At 47.3% G+C, this 15,458-nt stretch overlaps 1 protein-coding gene across 1 annotated transcript in view; it reads left to right on the top strand.

The window, feature by feature from the left end:
- Positions 1-12,130, top strand: part of RENBP (renin binding protein) — a 34,662-nt gene extending 22,532 nt beyond the window's left edge. The window contains exons 9-10 of the mRNA XM_089659098.1: positions 7,045-7,132; positions 10,068-12,130. Coding sequence (XP_089515224.1) covers positions 7,045-7,132; positions 10,068-10,159 — 180 coding nt within the window. The 3' untranslated portion in view covers positions 10,160-12,130. The remainder of the gene's footprint in view (positions 1-7,044; positions 7,133-10,067) is intronic.
- Positions 12,131-15,458: the final 3,328 nt, after the last annotated feature.

The following is a 15,458-nucleotide window of genomic DNA, read 5'->3' on the forward strand; positions in this document are numbered from 1 at the left end:
CCTGAACCCTGCACTCTGTACACAGCGCACCCTTCACCCCTGCACACTGTACACAGCTCAGTCTTGAGCCCTGCACTCTGTTCGTAGCGTACCCCTCAACCCTGCACTCTGTACACAGCACACCCCTCAACCCTGCACTCTGTACACAGCGCACCCCTCAACCCTGCACTCTGTACACAGCGCACCCCTCAACCCTGCACTCTGTACACAGCGCACCCCTCAACCCTGCACTCTGTACACAGCGCACCCCTCAACCCTGCACTCTGTACACAGCGTACCCCTCAACCCTGCACTCTGTACATAACGCAATCTTCAATTCTGCACTCTGTACATAGCACACTCTGTATTTGGCGCACACCTTGTCAGGGCAGGAACGCTGGAATGGGCAGGCAGGCCTATGGTACGGTCACACTGCGACTGACGACAGCCACTACCTACAGACCAGAGTCCCTCAGGGCGCGGAGTCTAAGCCCCAGGCTACCCTTCACCAGGGCCCCTGATGGTGGGGATGGACTTGACGCAGCCTGAGACCAGGTCGCGGCCCCCGAGTGACCCCAGCTGCGATAACGACTGCCGCCAATGGCGTACAGCTGGTGGGAGCTAGATGGGAACATGAGTAGAGTAGTCAGACAAGCCGGGTCAATAACAACGGAGCAGACAGTACTAGACGGTAGGCAAAGAATACTCCGGTCACGGGCCGGGTTCAGCAACGGGAGGTCAGATAAAGGGTTAACGCAGAGAGTAGTCTTGTCCAAGCCGAGTCGGTTACCAGGAGAGCAATGGGAACAACACAAGAGCTTGCAACAGGGCAACATACAGGACACAAGTGCAGAGCACACTTGCAGACAGCAGGTTTAAATGTGCTCAACCACACCCTTCTGAGGAGGAGCCGCAGAAGCCTGAAGGCATAAAGGTTCCCACCATGCTTTGCAGAAAACCAAGATGGATGCCAGCTCATGGAGATGCACAAGCTCTGAAGAAAGGTAGGACCTTGACAGTACCTCCTCCTCAAGGGCCCCTCCCCCTCCGTGGCTCAACAAAAGGTTTCTGAGGAAATCGGGCGTGAAAAGTGCGGAGGAGGGCAGGAGCATGAACATCCGCGGAAGGAACCCAGGAACGTTCCTCGGGACCATAACCACGCCAATGGACCAAAAACTGTACCCGACCGCGGACCAACCGAGAATCCAAGATGCGGCTCACCTCATACTCCTCATGGCCGTCGACCCTGATAGGACGAGGCCGAGGCGGAGAGGCAGTAAAGCGATTACAGATCAGAGGTTTCAACAGGGATACGTGGAAGACATTGGAGATGTGCATCCCAGGAGGAAGAGCAAGGGCATAGGCAACCGGGTTCACCCTGCGAAGAATGCGGAAAGGACCAACAAAACGGGGGGCCAGCTTTGGTGCGGGCACCCGAAGCTTGAGGTTGCGAGTGGACAACCACACCCGATCTCCGACCTGGTATGAGGGAGCGGGCAACCGTCTACGATCAGCCTGGAGCTTCTGGCGCTGTGCTGAGTCCTTCAAGGACCTCTGAATCTGCCCCCATGAGGAGCGCAGAGCAGTCAGGTGGTTATCCACAGCCGGAATGTCCTGTGGAGAGAACAACTCAGGCAATACAGCGGGTTGGAACCCATAGTTGGCCATGAAGGGGGACATCCCAGAGGAGGAGTTGACAGCCGAGTTCCTCGCAAACTCTGCCCATGGCAGGAGATCGACCCAGTTGTCCTGATGATCCGATATATAGCAACGAAGGAATTGTTCCAGGGCCTGGTTGGAACGCTCCGCAGCCCCATTGGACTGAGGGTGGTAGGCCGAAGAGAAGGAAAGCTCGATACCCAACTGGGAGCAGAAGGCGCGCCAGAACCTGGACACAAACTGGCTCCCACAGTCCGAGACAATCACCTTGGGCAACCCGTGCAAGCGAAAGATCTCCTTGGCGAAAACCGTAGCCAGTTCTTGTGCAGTCGGCAATTTCTTGAACGGAACGCAATGGCACATCTTAGAAAAACGATCGATCACCATAAGAATGACCGTATGACCTTGAGACACAGGAAGATCCACAATAAAATCCATTCCCAGGTGTGACCAGGGACGCTCCCCATTGGGAATGGGTTGCAGAAGGCCCAATGGAAGGTGCAGAGGAGATTTATTCTGGGCACAGACCAAACAAGCTGCTACATATGAGGCGATGTCAGAACGGAGAGATGGCCACCAGAATAACCGAGAAACGACCCAGGACAATTGGTTCCTACCAGGATGACCGGCAGTCTTGGAATTATGGTACGTACGTAGCAAGCGGGTACACAATCCCTCAGGTACAAAACATCTTCCAGCAGGTCTCTCAGGGGGAGCGTTAGTTTGAGCCGCCAAAATCTGCTCCCCAAGGGGAGAAGTCAGGTTGGTACGAATGGCAGCCAGGATCTGGTTTGGAGGAATAACCGAGGTCGGCTCAGTGTCCTCCCTGGACAGCTCAGAGTATTGCCGCGACAAGGCATCAGCCCTGACATTCTTGGAACCAGGCAAGTAAGAGACCACATAGTTAAAACGTGACAAAAACAGAGCCCACCTGGCCTGACGGGGGTGTCAACCTCTTAGCCTCCGAGAGATATGTGAGGTTCTTGTAGTCAGTGAGAACTAGGACCGGGACCACAGAACCCTCAAGCAGGTGCCTCCATTCCTTGAGAGCCAGAATAATGGCCAACAACTCCCTGTCTCCAATCTGGTAGTTGCACTCTGCAGAGGAAAGCTTCTTAGAGTAGAACCCACAAGGAAGTAGGGGTCCCTCGGGTGACCGACGCTGGGACAAGAAGGCGCCTACTCCTGTCTCAGATGCATCAACCTCGAGAACAAAAGGCAACCCAGGATTGGGATGAGACAGAATTGGGGCCGAAGTGAAGGCGGCTTTCAGAGCCTTGAAAGCTGAGATGGCCTCGGGAGACCACTCGTGAGGGTTACTGCCCTTCTTGGTCAGATCTGAGAGAGGCTTTGCCAATGTGGAAAAGTTCCTGATAAACTTCCGATAATAGTTGGCAAATCCCAAAAAGCGCTGAATGGACCGAAGACCACTGGGACGAGGCCACTGCAGAACCGCTGAAACCTTCTCAGGGTCCATAGAAAAACCCACCGGGGAAATGATGTAGCCTAAAAAGGCAACCTGGGATTGGTGAAATTCACACTTCTCGAGCTTACAGAAAAGCTTGTTTTCACGTAACCGTTGCAGCACCCGCTTAACATCCTGGATATGAGTCTCCATAGACGCAGAGTAAACCAGGATGTCGTCCAAGTAAACCACCACGCACTGCTGCAACAAGTCACATAAGACATTGTTAATAAACTCCTGAAAGACCGCGGGTGCGTTACACAACCCGAAGGGCATAACCAGGTATTCATAGTGGCCGGTTCTGGTGTTGAACGCGGTCTTCCACTCATCGCCCTCCTTGATCCGTACAAGGTTGTAGGCAGCCCTAAGGTCGAGCTTAGTAAAGACCGTTGCTCCCTTGAGGCGGTCAAACAACTCGGTGATCAACGGAATAGGATAAGCATTTTTAATCGTGATCCGATTGAGACCCCTAAAATCAATGCAGGGTCTCAGCTCACCTCCCTTCTTTTTCACAAAAAAAAACCCAGCTCCTGCTGGAGACGTAGACTTGCGAATGTGCCCCCGGGAAAGCGCATCCGCAACGTATTCCTCCAGGGCCTGATTCTCTGCCACCGAAAGAGGATACACCCTGCCACGCGGAGGAGTAGCACCAGTTTGTAAGGTTATGGCACAATCGTATGGACGATGAGGAGGCAGAGCACCGGCGCGCACCTTGTCAAACACGTCCAGGTACTCCCCATATTCAGTGGGCAGCACAGAGTCCGAGGAGGTGCACAGCACCTTAACCGGACCACGGATGCAACCAGCCCCACACCGTGGTGACCATGAGAGAATCTCGGCCGATCGCCAATCAAAGGTCGGATTGTGCCTCTGAAGCCAGGGATAGCCCAAAACCACGGAGTAGTGCGGGGAAGAAATTACCTGGAAACAGGCCAATTCCCTGTGAACAGCCCCAATAGCTACCTCCACCGGCAGGTCTCGTGGATAACCTGCGATGGCTGCAAGGGCCTGCCATCTATCGCCTCGAGAACCAATGGAGTCTCTCGAGCCTGCAGAGGAATGGAGTACTGGGCCGCAAACGAACTGTCCATAAACAAACCGCCAGCCCCAGAGTCTACCAGCGCCTGGGCCGTCACCGAGCCTCCTGCCCAAGAGAGGACAACGGTGATAAGCGGTTTATCTTTACGGGAAACCGGGGACGAGGAAACTCCACCCAAGATCTGCCCCCGACAGGATCTCAGGTGCGGGCGTTTCCCTGACGGACCGGACAGGACTGCCGAAAATGCCCCCCGAGTCCACAGTACAGGCAGCGACCCTCCCGACGCCGAGAGGCCCGCTCCCCCTCGGAAAGGCGAGCAAACCCCAGCTGCATGGGCTCACTACCAGACAAACCATCCCCAGGAGGCGTGGGAGGAGAGGGAGGCACGGTTGGGACAGAAAACGTAGGCGCCAAACGGTTAGGAGGCCTCCGCACCCACTCCTTAAATGAAGGCCTCTCTCTGAGCCTGGTGTCAATCAAGATTAGGAAGGAGATGAGTGCCTCTAACTCCACAGGCAGTTCTTTGGCTGCGATCTCGTCCTTCAACGCATCAGAGAGACCATGAGAGAAAGCAGCCACTAGAGCCTCATTGTTCCAACCCACCTCTGCCGCCAAAGTACGAAATTCGATGGCGTACTCGGCAATGGTTCGTGAACCCTGATGCATGGACATGAGCAATTTGGCAGCAGAAGCGGAGCGAGCGGGTACGTCGAATACCGTACGGAAGAAGGCAACGAAACGGGTAAACACGTGAATCACCGGGTCATTCCTCTCCCATAAGGGATTAGCCCAGGCCAAGGCCCTATCAGAGAGTAGCGAGATTAGGAAGCCCACCTTTGCCCTCTCAGTAGGGAAAGCGTGAGGTATTAATTCAAAGTAAATCCCCACTTGGTTAAGGAAACCACGACACTGACTCGGTTCCCCCCCAAAGCGCTGAGGAAGAGGGGCAGAACCAGTCATACCTCTGGGTACCGCGGGTTCCGCAACAGATGCGGAGGTAGGTGCAACAACCGGAGCAACAGTGGGAGAGTCCCCCGGAGTAACAACTGACCTAATAGCCCCAGGGGTAAGGTGCGCTGTGCGTGCAAGCAGAGCCTGCAACGCCTGAGCGAACTGATCCAACAAGCGATCCTGTTGGTCAAGTCTGGCGAGTAACATAGGGATCGAAGGCGTACCTGCACCGTCAGGATTCATGGCACTTGTGTAATGTCGGGGCAGGAACGCTGGAATGGGCAGGCAGGCCGGCCTATGGTACGGTCACACTGCGACTGATGACAGCCACTACCCACAGACAAGAGTCCCTCAGGGCGCGGAGTCTAAGCCCCGGGCTACCCTTCACCAGGGCCCCTGATGGTGGGGATGGACTTGACGCAGCCTGAGACCAGGTCGCGGCCCCCGAATGACCCCAGCTGCGATAACGACTGCCGCCAATGGCGTACAGCTGGTGGGAGCTAGATGGGAACACGAGTAGAGTAGTCAGACAAGCCGGGTCAATAACAACGGAGCAGACAGTACTAGACGGTAGGCAAAGAATACTCAGGTCACGGGCCGGGTTCAGCAACGGGAGGTCAGATAAAGGGTTAACGCAGAGAGTAGTCTTGTCCAAGCCGAGTCGGTTACCAGGAGAGCAATGGGAACAACACAAGAGCTTGCAACAGGGCAACATACAGGACACAAGTGCAGAGCACACTTGCAGACAGCAGGTTTAAATGTGCTCAACCATACCCTTCTGAGGAGGAGCCGCAGAAGCCTGAAGGCATAAAGGTTCCCACCATGCTTTGCAGAAAACCAAGATGGATGCCAGCTCATGGAGATGCACAAGCTCTGAAGAAAGGTAGGACCTTGACACACCTCAACTATGTACTCTGTACATAGCGCACTTCTGAACACCTGCTATTTAGCAATGGTCCACTATTAGTGCAATCCAACCACACCCGGGTTTTGATGCAGAGGGTTGGCCGTTCCCAGCCTCCCTCCCTCACAGAATAGGAGGAGGTTGAGTTTCTGCACCTTTTCTCTGAGAAAGAAAGCCCTGGGTGATACCATCAAACAGCACTGTGGCAGGCTGGGCGGGAGAGCTGCACCGATGTGGTAGCCTGCTCAGTGCCCTACTGCCTGTCCTGCTTTCACTGTGCAGTGGCAAGACTGAGCAGTGTGGCAGGCACCCACTTTGGGGGGTTACGACACCATGTTTTACCGCACCAGGTGACACCAACCGTAGTGAAGCCACTGAATAGAAGTCTATGGCTAAGTGTAGAAAAGCCACAGGAAAGCTGCAGGTAGACACCACTGCACCTGTGGTGAGGGTAAACTGCAGCTTATCCGTATGAAAGCAGGCCTATACTATTATGCCCAGTGTATTGCTTCATACTGCCTTGAAGATCTCTTCTTTCCTGCTGCTGGCACCACTCTGAAGACCTCTAGCTGGGATAAGAGATGGGGTGCAGTTTATATACGCATGGGGCAGGAGCCAGCACTAGAGGAGGCATTGGTTTACGAGGCTCTTGCTTCCTGCTACCATTCCAACTGTACAAACAGTCCCTCTGCACATCTCTCTGCCAGTCACCTGGTTGCGATCTACTGGTTGCTAACCCCCGCTGTCCAGAATCCTGAAGGACCCAGTAAGAAGGTTGCAGGTAATGTAACAGTTCCTCCGGTTTCACTACATGAGGAGCCACTGATATGGAACATGCATGCAGCCAATAACATCACAACTTTGTTTGCATACTTGTTCCAGGTCAGTGACTGAAGAATTGTAAGATTAGCATGATACCCAGGCAACAAGCATTTTTCAGGAGAATGCCAGGCTTCCTGTTGGTCTCAGCACAGTTTTGACTTTTTGTTGTGATATTTTAACGTATGTGCATAATACAAGACCTTCTTTCTGCTTTGTGTTTTTCAGTTTTTGGACCCTGAATACGGAGAGTGGTTTGGCTACCTGAGTCAGGATGGGAAGGTAGCACTCAGCATTAAAGGAGGCCCATTTAAAGGTTAGATTAACATTGTCACCGGCAATTTAGATTACCATTTCAATACATTTCTGCCAGCATCTCAAAATATCTGTAATATAAGCTATAAGGGGTCATACACATGGATGGTTGTAGGCATTTTATAGGCTATGTGGCTACTTGACATGAAATTCCACATTTGGGAAATACATTTTATGTACAGATGCCAATGCAAAAAGAGTATGGCTTCCCATACATGTGAATGGATGTAAGCGGCACATCTGGCACCCTGGGCATGGGAAAATGCTTGGACGTTTACCCCTGGCATATTAACTTAAGAGTCTCCATACATAGACCAGTCCACACACGTGATGCATTTGATTTGAAGAAATTAAAGTGTAATGTTTCTAGAGTACAGACTGAGCCATGAAAACAATGCCAACTCACACGTATATGCAAGTAATGACATTTTATTAGTGTATCTAACCCTGAGAATAAAAATGTATTATACAGTATTTTGCAGCCTCTCCAGTCATTAGATGCAGTGGCTGAATTCATTTTAGTTTTTCAAGCCAAGTACAGTTTTTTCTTGTAAAGAAGAATACATGTTAGTCCTGTCCAGGGCTGCTTAGGCAGTACAGCCAGCCCCACCTGTATGGGGCCCTGGCACCTTCTGAGCAGGAGGGCAACCTGTACTGCAAAAAAGCTGAAACTGATCCCCCTGTGGCTCCCTCTGCAGCTCAGCTGGCTTGTCCTCCTCTCCTTCCTCCTTTTTACCTTCCTTTGATTTAGTTTGTGATTGAGCCTCTGAACAGAGTACTTCCTGTTCATTAATTTGCAGTGAAGCTGAGGCTGCAGAGAACGGGGTTGAGGAAGCTATGTCCTCAGTCGCTTTCTCTGTTTCAGTCCTCATGCACACTGGACATTATTACAGCTGCTGTTTTTGGCTTTTGATATTTTTTTCTATAGCTAGTAACCCCCCCAGCATGTTATCCTATGTGTCCGCGTACACATAGACTGTAATCAGCGTTTTTTGGCTGGAAAAAACCCCCAGGACTAGTGGGTTTCTAGAGGAGTTTTTTAGCTGTAAAAATGCTCTAGCGCTGAAAAATGCGACAAACCGTGGAAAATCTCCATGCACACTGCACATAGTGTGAGATATTATTGCTCTGTTTTGACCTCTAATATTTCACCAAAGCCTCACCCCCCAACAGGGCTGTTTGAAACAAAAAAAGAAGGGAAAAAAAAGAACTGAGATCACAGGGCCCCTTACAGCCTACCTGACAAACAGCAACCTTAGTTTCGTTGGGAATCCAGTGTCCTTGTTAATGCCTGTAAACTGAATTGAAATCTCAGACAATATCAGCTTTCCTAGCCATCTTCTTTTCTTTAAACTAAAAAACACCCCACCCAAAAAAGAATATGAAGAGAACTTAAATTTGTTTGTAGTCCAAATCAGGAGAGAAGCCTAGGGTGACAATGTTGTTTTATAGATACAGTACAGGGAGTGTTGTCATCCTAGAACAGGAGGTGGGAGGTGTGTTATTGGCAGGATCACAAGGTGAAAATAAAGGGAATAAAGTCTGAAAAAAAGAAAAGTAATGCAGACACCACATTTAAGGACTGATAAGATGCCATATATTGCGTTTTGTTTTCTCCTAGGGCTATATTATAAAAACTCACTCATAAAACAATATAACACGCCCTAAAACAGAACAATCAGTAATAGAATTTAGTTTGAAAACTTTCAATTTTGAAACATTCTTTGAATTTTTTAAATAATGATTGTTCTCGACCATGGTGATGAAAAGATTCCAAACAGCAGGATCATTTCTTGAAGAAATTGTAACTGTCAATGTGGGTGTTATCCCGGAAAAATCTTACATATTGTTATAAAACCTGATTTATACACCTGGGATTCCATTAAAGTAGCAGGTCTGGATGAAATTTTAAGGGATTTGGAAGCAAATTAGTGGACTCAATGATGGTGAGATCAAAGGCTCTGAAAAACAATTTTCGGATATTCAAATTAAATTCTACTGGGATATGGCCATCTTAAGCAAAAGGGAACTATTAAAACAAGATACTCCACTGAAAACAACCCTGCCTAATTCCGTATATAAAAATGTAAGACTAAACATGTCTGTGTATAATGATCTAGATCTGTGTTTCTCAACTGGGGTGCCATCTTGCTTTCCTTGTGGTGTCTCAAGCATGAGACTTGGTTTGCCTTGGATCAGCTTCATGAGTTGCCCTGGTGGGACAGGCTGGCTGCCAGCACCATAACAACCAATGACGGTCTAGTGCCAGGACATTCATGGTTCTGCTGGTTCACCCACACCATGGCAACACATGACTCTGATCCAGGGCAGGCAGCAGGCAGAGCCCACCCCATCATTTAGGAGAAGATGTAAGTCTGCCTACACCAGACCTCCTCAATCTCCCACCCTCTGTCAAGCTCCTGAAGCCAAAAGGATGTGCAGAGGGTACTGTGTGATTGGGGGGGGGGGGGAACTCTGATGTGATGGGGCAACCCTGTCATGTATAAGGGTGATTCTGATGTGATGGGGGCTCTCATGTATAGGGATGACTTGGATGAGATGGGAGGCCTCTGACATGATCTGATATGATGGGGGAACTTCTGATGTGAAGTTAATTTCATCAAGTTCTGTGCCATCTCCTGAGTCAGGCTTCCCATTGATAAGTAACGTTTAAAATTTAGCTTGGGGTGCCTTGAGATTTTGTGCTAAAAAGGCTGAGAAATGCTGATTTAGATCACTGTGTTGGAAAACCCAGATCTCAAGAAGTATAATCTCATGCTCCATACATATTATGAAAGGTCTGATTTTACTCCTCATCTTCTCCTTCATCATGGGACTGATGTGGTTTATATTTTTGTTCTAGAGCCTGCAAAACATTTGACATAGCCTGCGTCTTTATCTCTTTGTGTTAACTTAAAGATTTTATTTCATTTTAGGCTGTTTTCACATTCCACGATGCCTGTATATGTGTGAGGTGATTCTGTCCAGGCTTCTGGAAGAAGACAACCAAGCCACAAATGAGTTATAATGGACAATGCAAGACTGGTCAAACATTCCTAGCTGGAAAATTACTTCTAATTATTTTAATGTGTCATGGTAGTTCATACAGTAACTGGCTTATACAGTACACACCACAATTTATCTAAAGGTGGGGCATCTTGAGGGTCATGTTAATTTTTTCCAGTGGTGAGCTTTGATAAGTTAGTTTGGGATTTAGATAAAGATTTATGCACAGTGCTTTGGCTTTTTGGGTACATGCATTTGACTAACAACAATCTCTTTTAATCATTTACAGTCGTCTCTAACTGTGATGTATATGTATCAATGTAGATTGTCGCGTATCTCAAGGTGGAACTTATTTGGTTGAATAATCTAATTTCTAGCATTCTAGTGGAAATGGTATGTGTCATTACCAACTGCAGAGCATTGACTAACAGACATCTCTGACCATCTAGCTTTTGAGTAGATTTGTTTTATTAAATACTGTATAATTATTCATTACTTAGTAATTTTATGAATGGTTCAAATGTTTTTCAGATGATAGCCTAATTTGGATGGTTCAGACCTGAGTGTGTAGGACAGGAAACCATTTGTAATTTTTAACAATAAAGCAGAATTATGGCATCCCATTACAAAAATAATTAGTTGCACCGATCCAAACTGTATTTTAGGCCATGGCAGCCAACTTTTTTTTAAAGGACAGCAAAGTTCAGAGGTGCACCAGTTGCCCTCGCAGGGGTTTGTTCCACACAAATATACACAAACAAAATACAGAGCCACCTGGCTCACCTGTTGGCAGCACTGCTGCTTCTCTCATTTTGATTGTGTTGTCCAGCTCTCCTGGAACACTTGGCTCTTTAGCCTGACCCCTTGGTGAGGCCCTCTGTCTCTTGGCTTCTTAGTGGGGCCCCCAGACCCCTCAGTGAGGCCCTCTGTCTCTTGGCTTCTGGCTGGGCTCCCCAGACCCCTCAGTGAGACCCTCTGTCTCTTGGCTTCAGGCTGGGGCCCCCAGACCCTGGGTGGGTCTCCAAACTGGCCACAGCCCTGAGCTTTCCTCAGACCTGTCTATATAACTACCGCAGCACACCTGTGCACTCATATGGGTTGCAGGCATCTGGCAAAACTGGACACGGGATTGAAAGTTTGATCCAGAATCACAGAATCCAGAGAGCCAAAAACAATGCTTTCTCTGCTCAGAAACAACAATCTCTGTTGCTGAAACCCTTTTGTTGTGAGCTGCAGTGTCTGGGAAGGAAAGTATGCAAGACACAAAAGAAGGAGGATTTGGCTTATGCAGGAAGAGTAAAGGAAGTTGTTTACTTACGAGATATTAAATGTATTTGGTACTTGTTAAGACTATAGATGTACTTTACCATATAAATATTTTTTAAGGATCACATGTTGCTGCATGTTAAAATCACTAAGTTTTTTCATTATTATTTTATCATTTTGTAATGAAAATGAGACCAATAAAGTAGCAGTGTTCCCAAGTAAGTCCCTGTGCCAAGGTAACTATAAATGCCCAACAACTGACCCTGTGGGTCCTGCTCTGACCGAGGTCTGAATAGGGACGTATGTCCACTCAGGGCTACCAGCCCAACATATCTTAGTAGTCCTGGCCCAGGAGAGCCCCCTGTCTAGTCTTCCACTGCTTGAACCATCTACAGAGCAGCTTCAATATCAATTGGAGACCAATGGTTTGCATTGATATCTGACTAGTCTGCTTTTTTGTTACATGGAAGTGGTCCATAATACAGTGGTCTATAGTATAGTACAGTAGAGTATGACAGGCAAGCAGTCCATGACCAATGTCTTGTAAAATATTAGCTGTCTATGACAGTCTTTACATGTGAGCAATCCTTGTTACTCTCTTGCAAAATATGAACTATAAAAGTGGATGGCAGGTAAGGTCAGCTATCCTACAATGAATTATAATTTTTTTCCCCCTGCTTTAGGTGTGAATAACATGTTTCCATTAAACCCTACCTATTTAACCATGTCTGCTTGCTAGTGCTGAGAGTGCACTTTTATTTCTTCTGGTAGGCTCCAGGTTCTCTAGTCCAACACCACCATCTTCTGCTTATCAATGTAATTGTGCAAAACTTTGGGACAGGGGATTATTAAGAACTCATCTGGAATGTGCAGTCCAGTTTTGGGCATCCGATCCCAAAAAATGATATCGGAGAATTGAAGGAAATGCAGAGAAGGAAAACCAAAGTGAGAGGCAAGGAGGAGCTCGGCTATGAGGAAAGATTAGAGGAACAGAATTTATTCTCTCTTGGGAAGAGGCAATTAAGGCAGAATAAAATCACCATGTATAAATACATAAGTGGTCCATAGAATGAACTTGGTGTAGAGTTGTTCATGTTTAGGTCATTACAGAGGACAAGGGGCCACTCTTTATGTCTGGAGAAAAAGAGATTTAATTTCCAAATACAAAAAAGCTTCTTCACAGTAAGAGTTGTGAAAATGTGGAATAGACTCCTTCAAGAACTAGTCCTGGGCAGCTCAGTAGATTGTTTAAAAAAAGAGTTGGATTTATTCCTAAAAGCACAAAATATAACTGGATTCTAACATTTTATAGGTAATGCCAGGAGTAGTTGATCCAGGGACTAATCCAATTGCCTTCTGAGAGATCATAAAGAAATGTTATTTTCCTCCCATTGATGCAAATTGGATCATGCTTTATAGGGTGTTTTGCCCTCTTCTGGGTCAACTGTGTATATTTTTTTAACATTTTGGCAGTGGCTGTTGTGGTACCTGATGACACTGATGCTGGGTACATAGTTAGAAATAAAGCTTATGGTGATGCAAACCATTCATTTTTTATTAGCTGTGGGATGAAGGTGTAGCCCTGTTTTGGGGGGGGGGTTATGTGAAATGGCCCACACCAAACAAGCTATGGCGCTAACCTGTATATGAGTAGGCAATCCTGAGCCTTCGCTATATGGAAGAGGGGGTTGTGATAATACAAATGGCAGTGCCTCCACCTAGAATAGGGATCCTGCAATTGAGGAGACTCACCCCTTTCTAGGAATGTAACAGGTAGACAACTTAAAGTAACTATACATAGCAGTATTATTGCACCCAGCTTATATTTCTAACATGAAAACATGTCACCACACCTGTATGAGATTAATGCAAAGTTTATATAAAGCAGCCACATAAAACAGGATGCATAAGAATAACATTCAGGAATTACAATTTACCATAAATTGGGAAGTTGCAATTATACCCGGGTATATGTGCATGTGGTATACAGAATACCTCCAACCATGGGTTATAGCGCAGTCCGGTTGCAGGGGCCCCTGGAGAGGTGAGAGTCAATAAGATGCACACTTCCACTTCAGATGCTGCGATGGCGTCCAAGTAACACGTTCTATGCGGATGATTGCACTGCTTGTCTGACGATCAGCGATGCATCACCTAAAAGGATAAAATGCCTTATCTCTCCTTACTCTTCGTCCCTATCCCTAAACTGGGCTGTCACCGCAACCGGGCCCCTATCTGTCTAAGTGGCCTAACCTACCTCTAGCCTAATCTATCCAACGCTCCCTATGCTAATCCTAGCTAAAGGGAGATCCAGACCAATAAGGGTGCTATGGCTTTAAGCAAAGAGGCTGCAAAGATACACTGCAATTAACAGAAAGTTCACCTGACAGTCTTATGCAGGTGAAAACACTGATCTCTCTCTCTCTCTCTCTCTCTCTCTCTCTCTCTCTCTCTCTCTCTCTCTCTATATATATATATATATAGACAACTATAAGGATTCTGCAGTGTGTATATAGAATAATGATAATGAACCACAAATCTCTCTCTTACAGAGATATTAGGGTTCCTATACAGAAGTTGAAATATAACAGGCAGACCTAATCTGCTTCAGTAACAACTAGATAGATAGCAGCCTTGTTAATCTGTATCAATACTCACAGAATCACCATACAGTTCTCCCCAGATACACAGCACATGGCAGGCTGGCACCCTCTGCCTGATACTTCCTGGAAAACAAACTATATAACATCCTGGGGTTTCTTGACCTCCTTGTAGGGGCAGGAAGCACACCTAGGGACTTGTCTGTAATGGGACCTCTATGGTAGTGGCTGTATATGAATGTAAACAAACCACAACTAGTGTATAAAATGACAGTTCCCTACAAAGGTATACAGTCTATGCCAGTACAACGTTGTACATACTGTAGAAAGCAATGAGATAAGTAAAAGTCAAGGACCAACACAGTATGAAATAAAATTGCAGTACTCTATTCATTATCAATTGAGTCATAAAAATAATCCATCCAGTGTAAAGATCGACCTGTTTCAGCCTCACAGACCTTGGGCCTCAGTAATAATCCATACATAGGTTAAACAAAAGCACATGTCCATCTAAATCGTGGTTGGCAATCAGGACATCAGTTTCATGTAACAATATCCTACCACTGACGCTGTACTAGTGTGACGGATGATCTGGTTAGTGGTGCTGACTTGCTTTGGCTCTAGTGATACTGGCACTGATGCGGTTAGCAATCAGAACACTATTGTTGACTTACACCAGCTCTGGTGACAGCATACTGGTGTGGCTGTAATCAGGGACACTGTGGCTAGCTTACATTGGTCTGGTGACAATGGGACAAGTGTGGAGGTGATCGGCAACACAGTTGCTTGCTGCACTGGTCTGTTGACACTGGGACTGGTGTGGCATATGATCTGGAACACTTTGGCTGGCTTTTACTGGTCTGGTGACACTGAGACTGATGTGGCAGCGATCAGGAACACTCTTGCTCGCTGCACTGGTGTGGCAACATTGGCACTGGTGTGGCAGAGACCAGGAACACTTGCTGGTGGCACTAGTCTAGTATGGCTGTGATCAGGAATGTTTGCTGGCTGCACTCATCTGACGACATTGGCACTAGTGTAGCAGGAATCAGGAATCGCTGACACTGTGCCTGATGTGGCTAATGTTTAGAGTTGCTCTGGCTATGGTGACATTGGGATGCTGCACTGTAGTGAGCATAGTTGGGAGCATTCTGGTGCTTCTTAGCTTCAAGATAGGTGCATTATTTTGTCCTTGGCCTTTTAGCTAGATGAATCTGAATGTGCCTTGCCCCTGTCAAGAGTCTGCTCTTTGGGAGGGGTCTATATGACACACTCTTGTGCATTTTAATTTACTGTAACTAAAGGCATAGTTTTTAATTTATATAATTATTGTTATAATAGTGTTAAAGTGAAAGTTAAGTCCTGCTTTGAAAAATTGCAAAGATCTACTGTAGGCTTCATAAATCAAGAAAGAATGGAAAGCTGTATCCTAGGTTAGCACAAGATCACATCTGC

This window comes from Staurois parvus, unplaced genomic scaffold, assembly GCF_062004578.1.
Source record: "Staurois parvus isolate SC_StPar_1 unplaced genomic scaffold, SC_StPar_1.0 ptg001132l, whole genome shotgun sequence".
NCBI lineage: Eukaryota > Metazoa > Chordata > Amphibia > Anura > Ranidae > Staurois > Staurois parvus.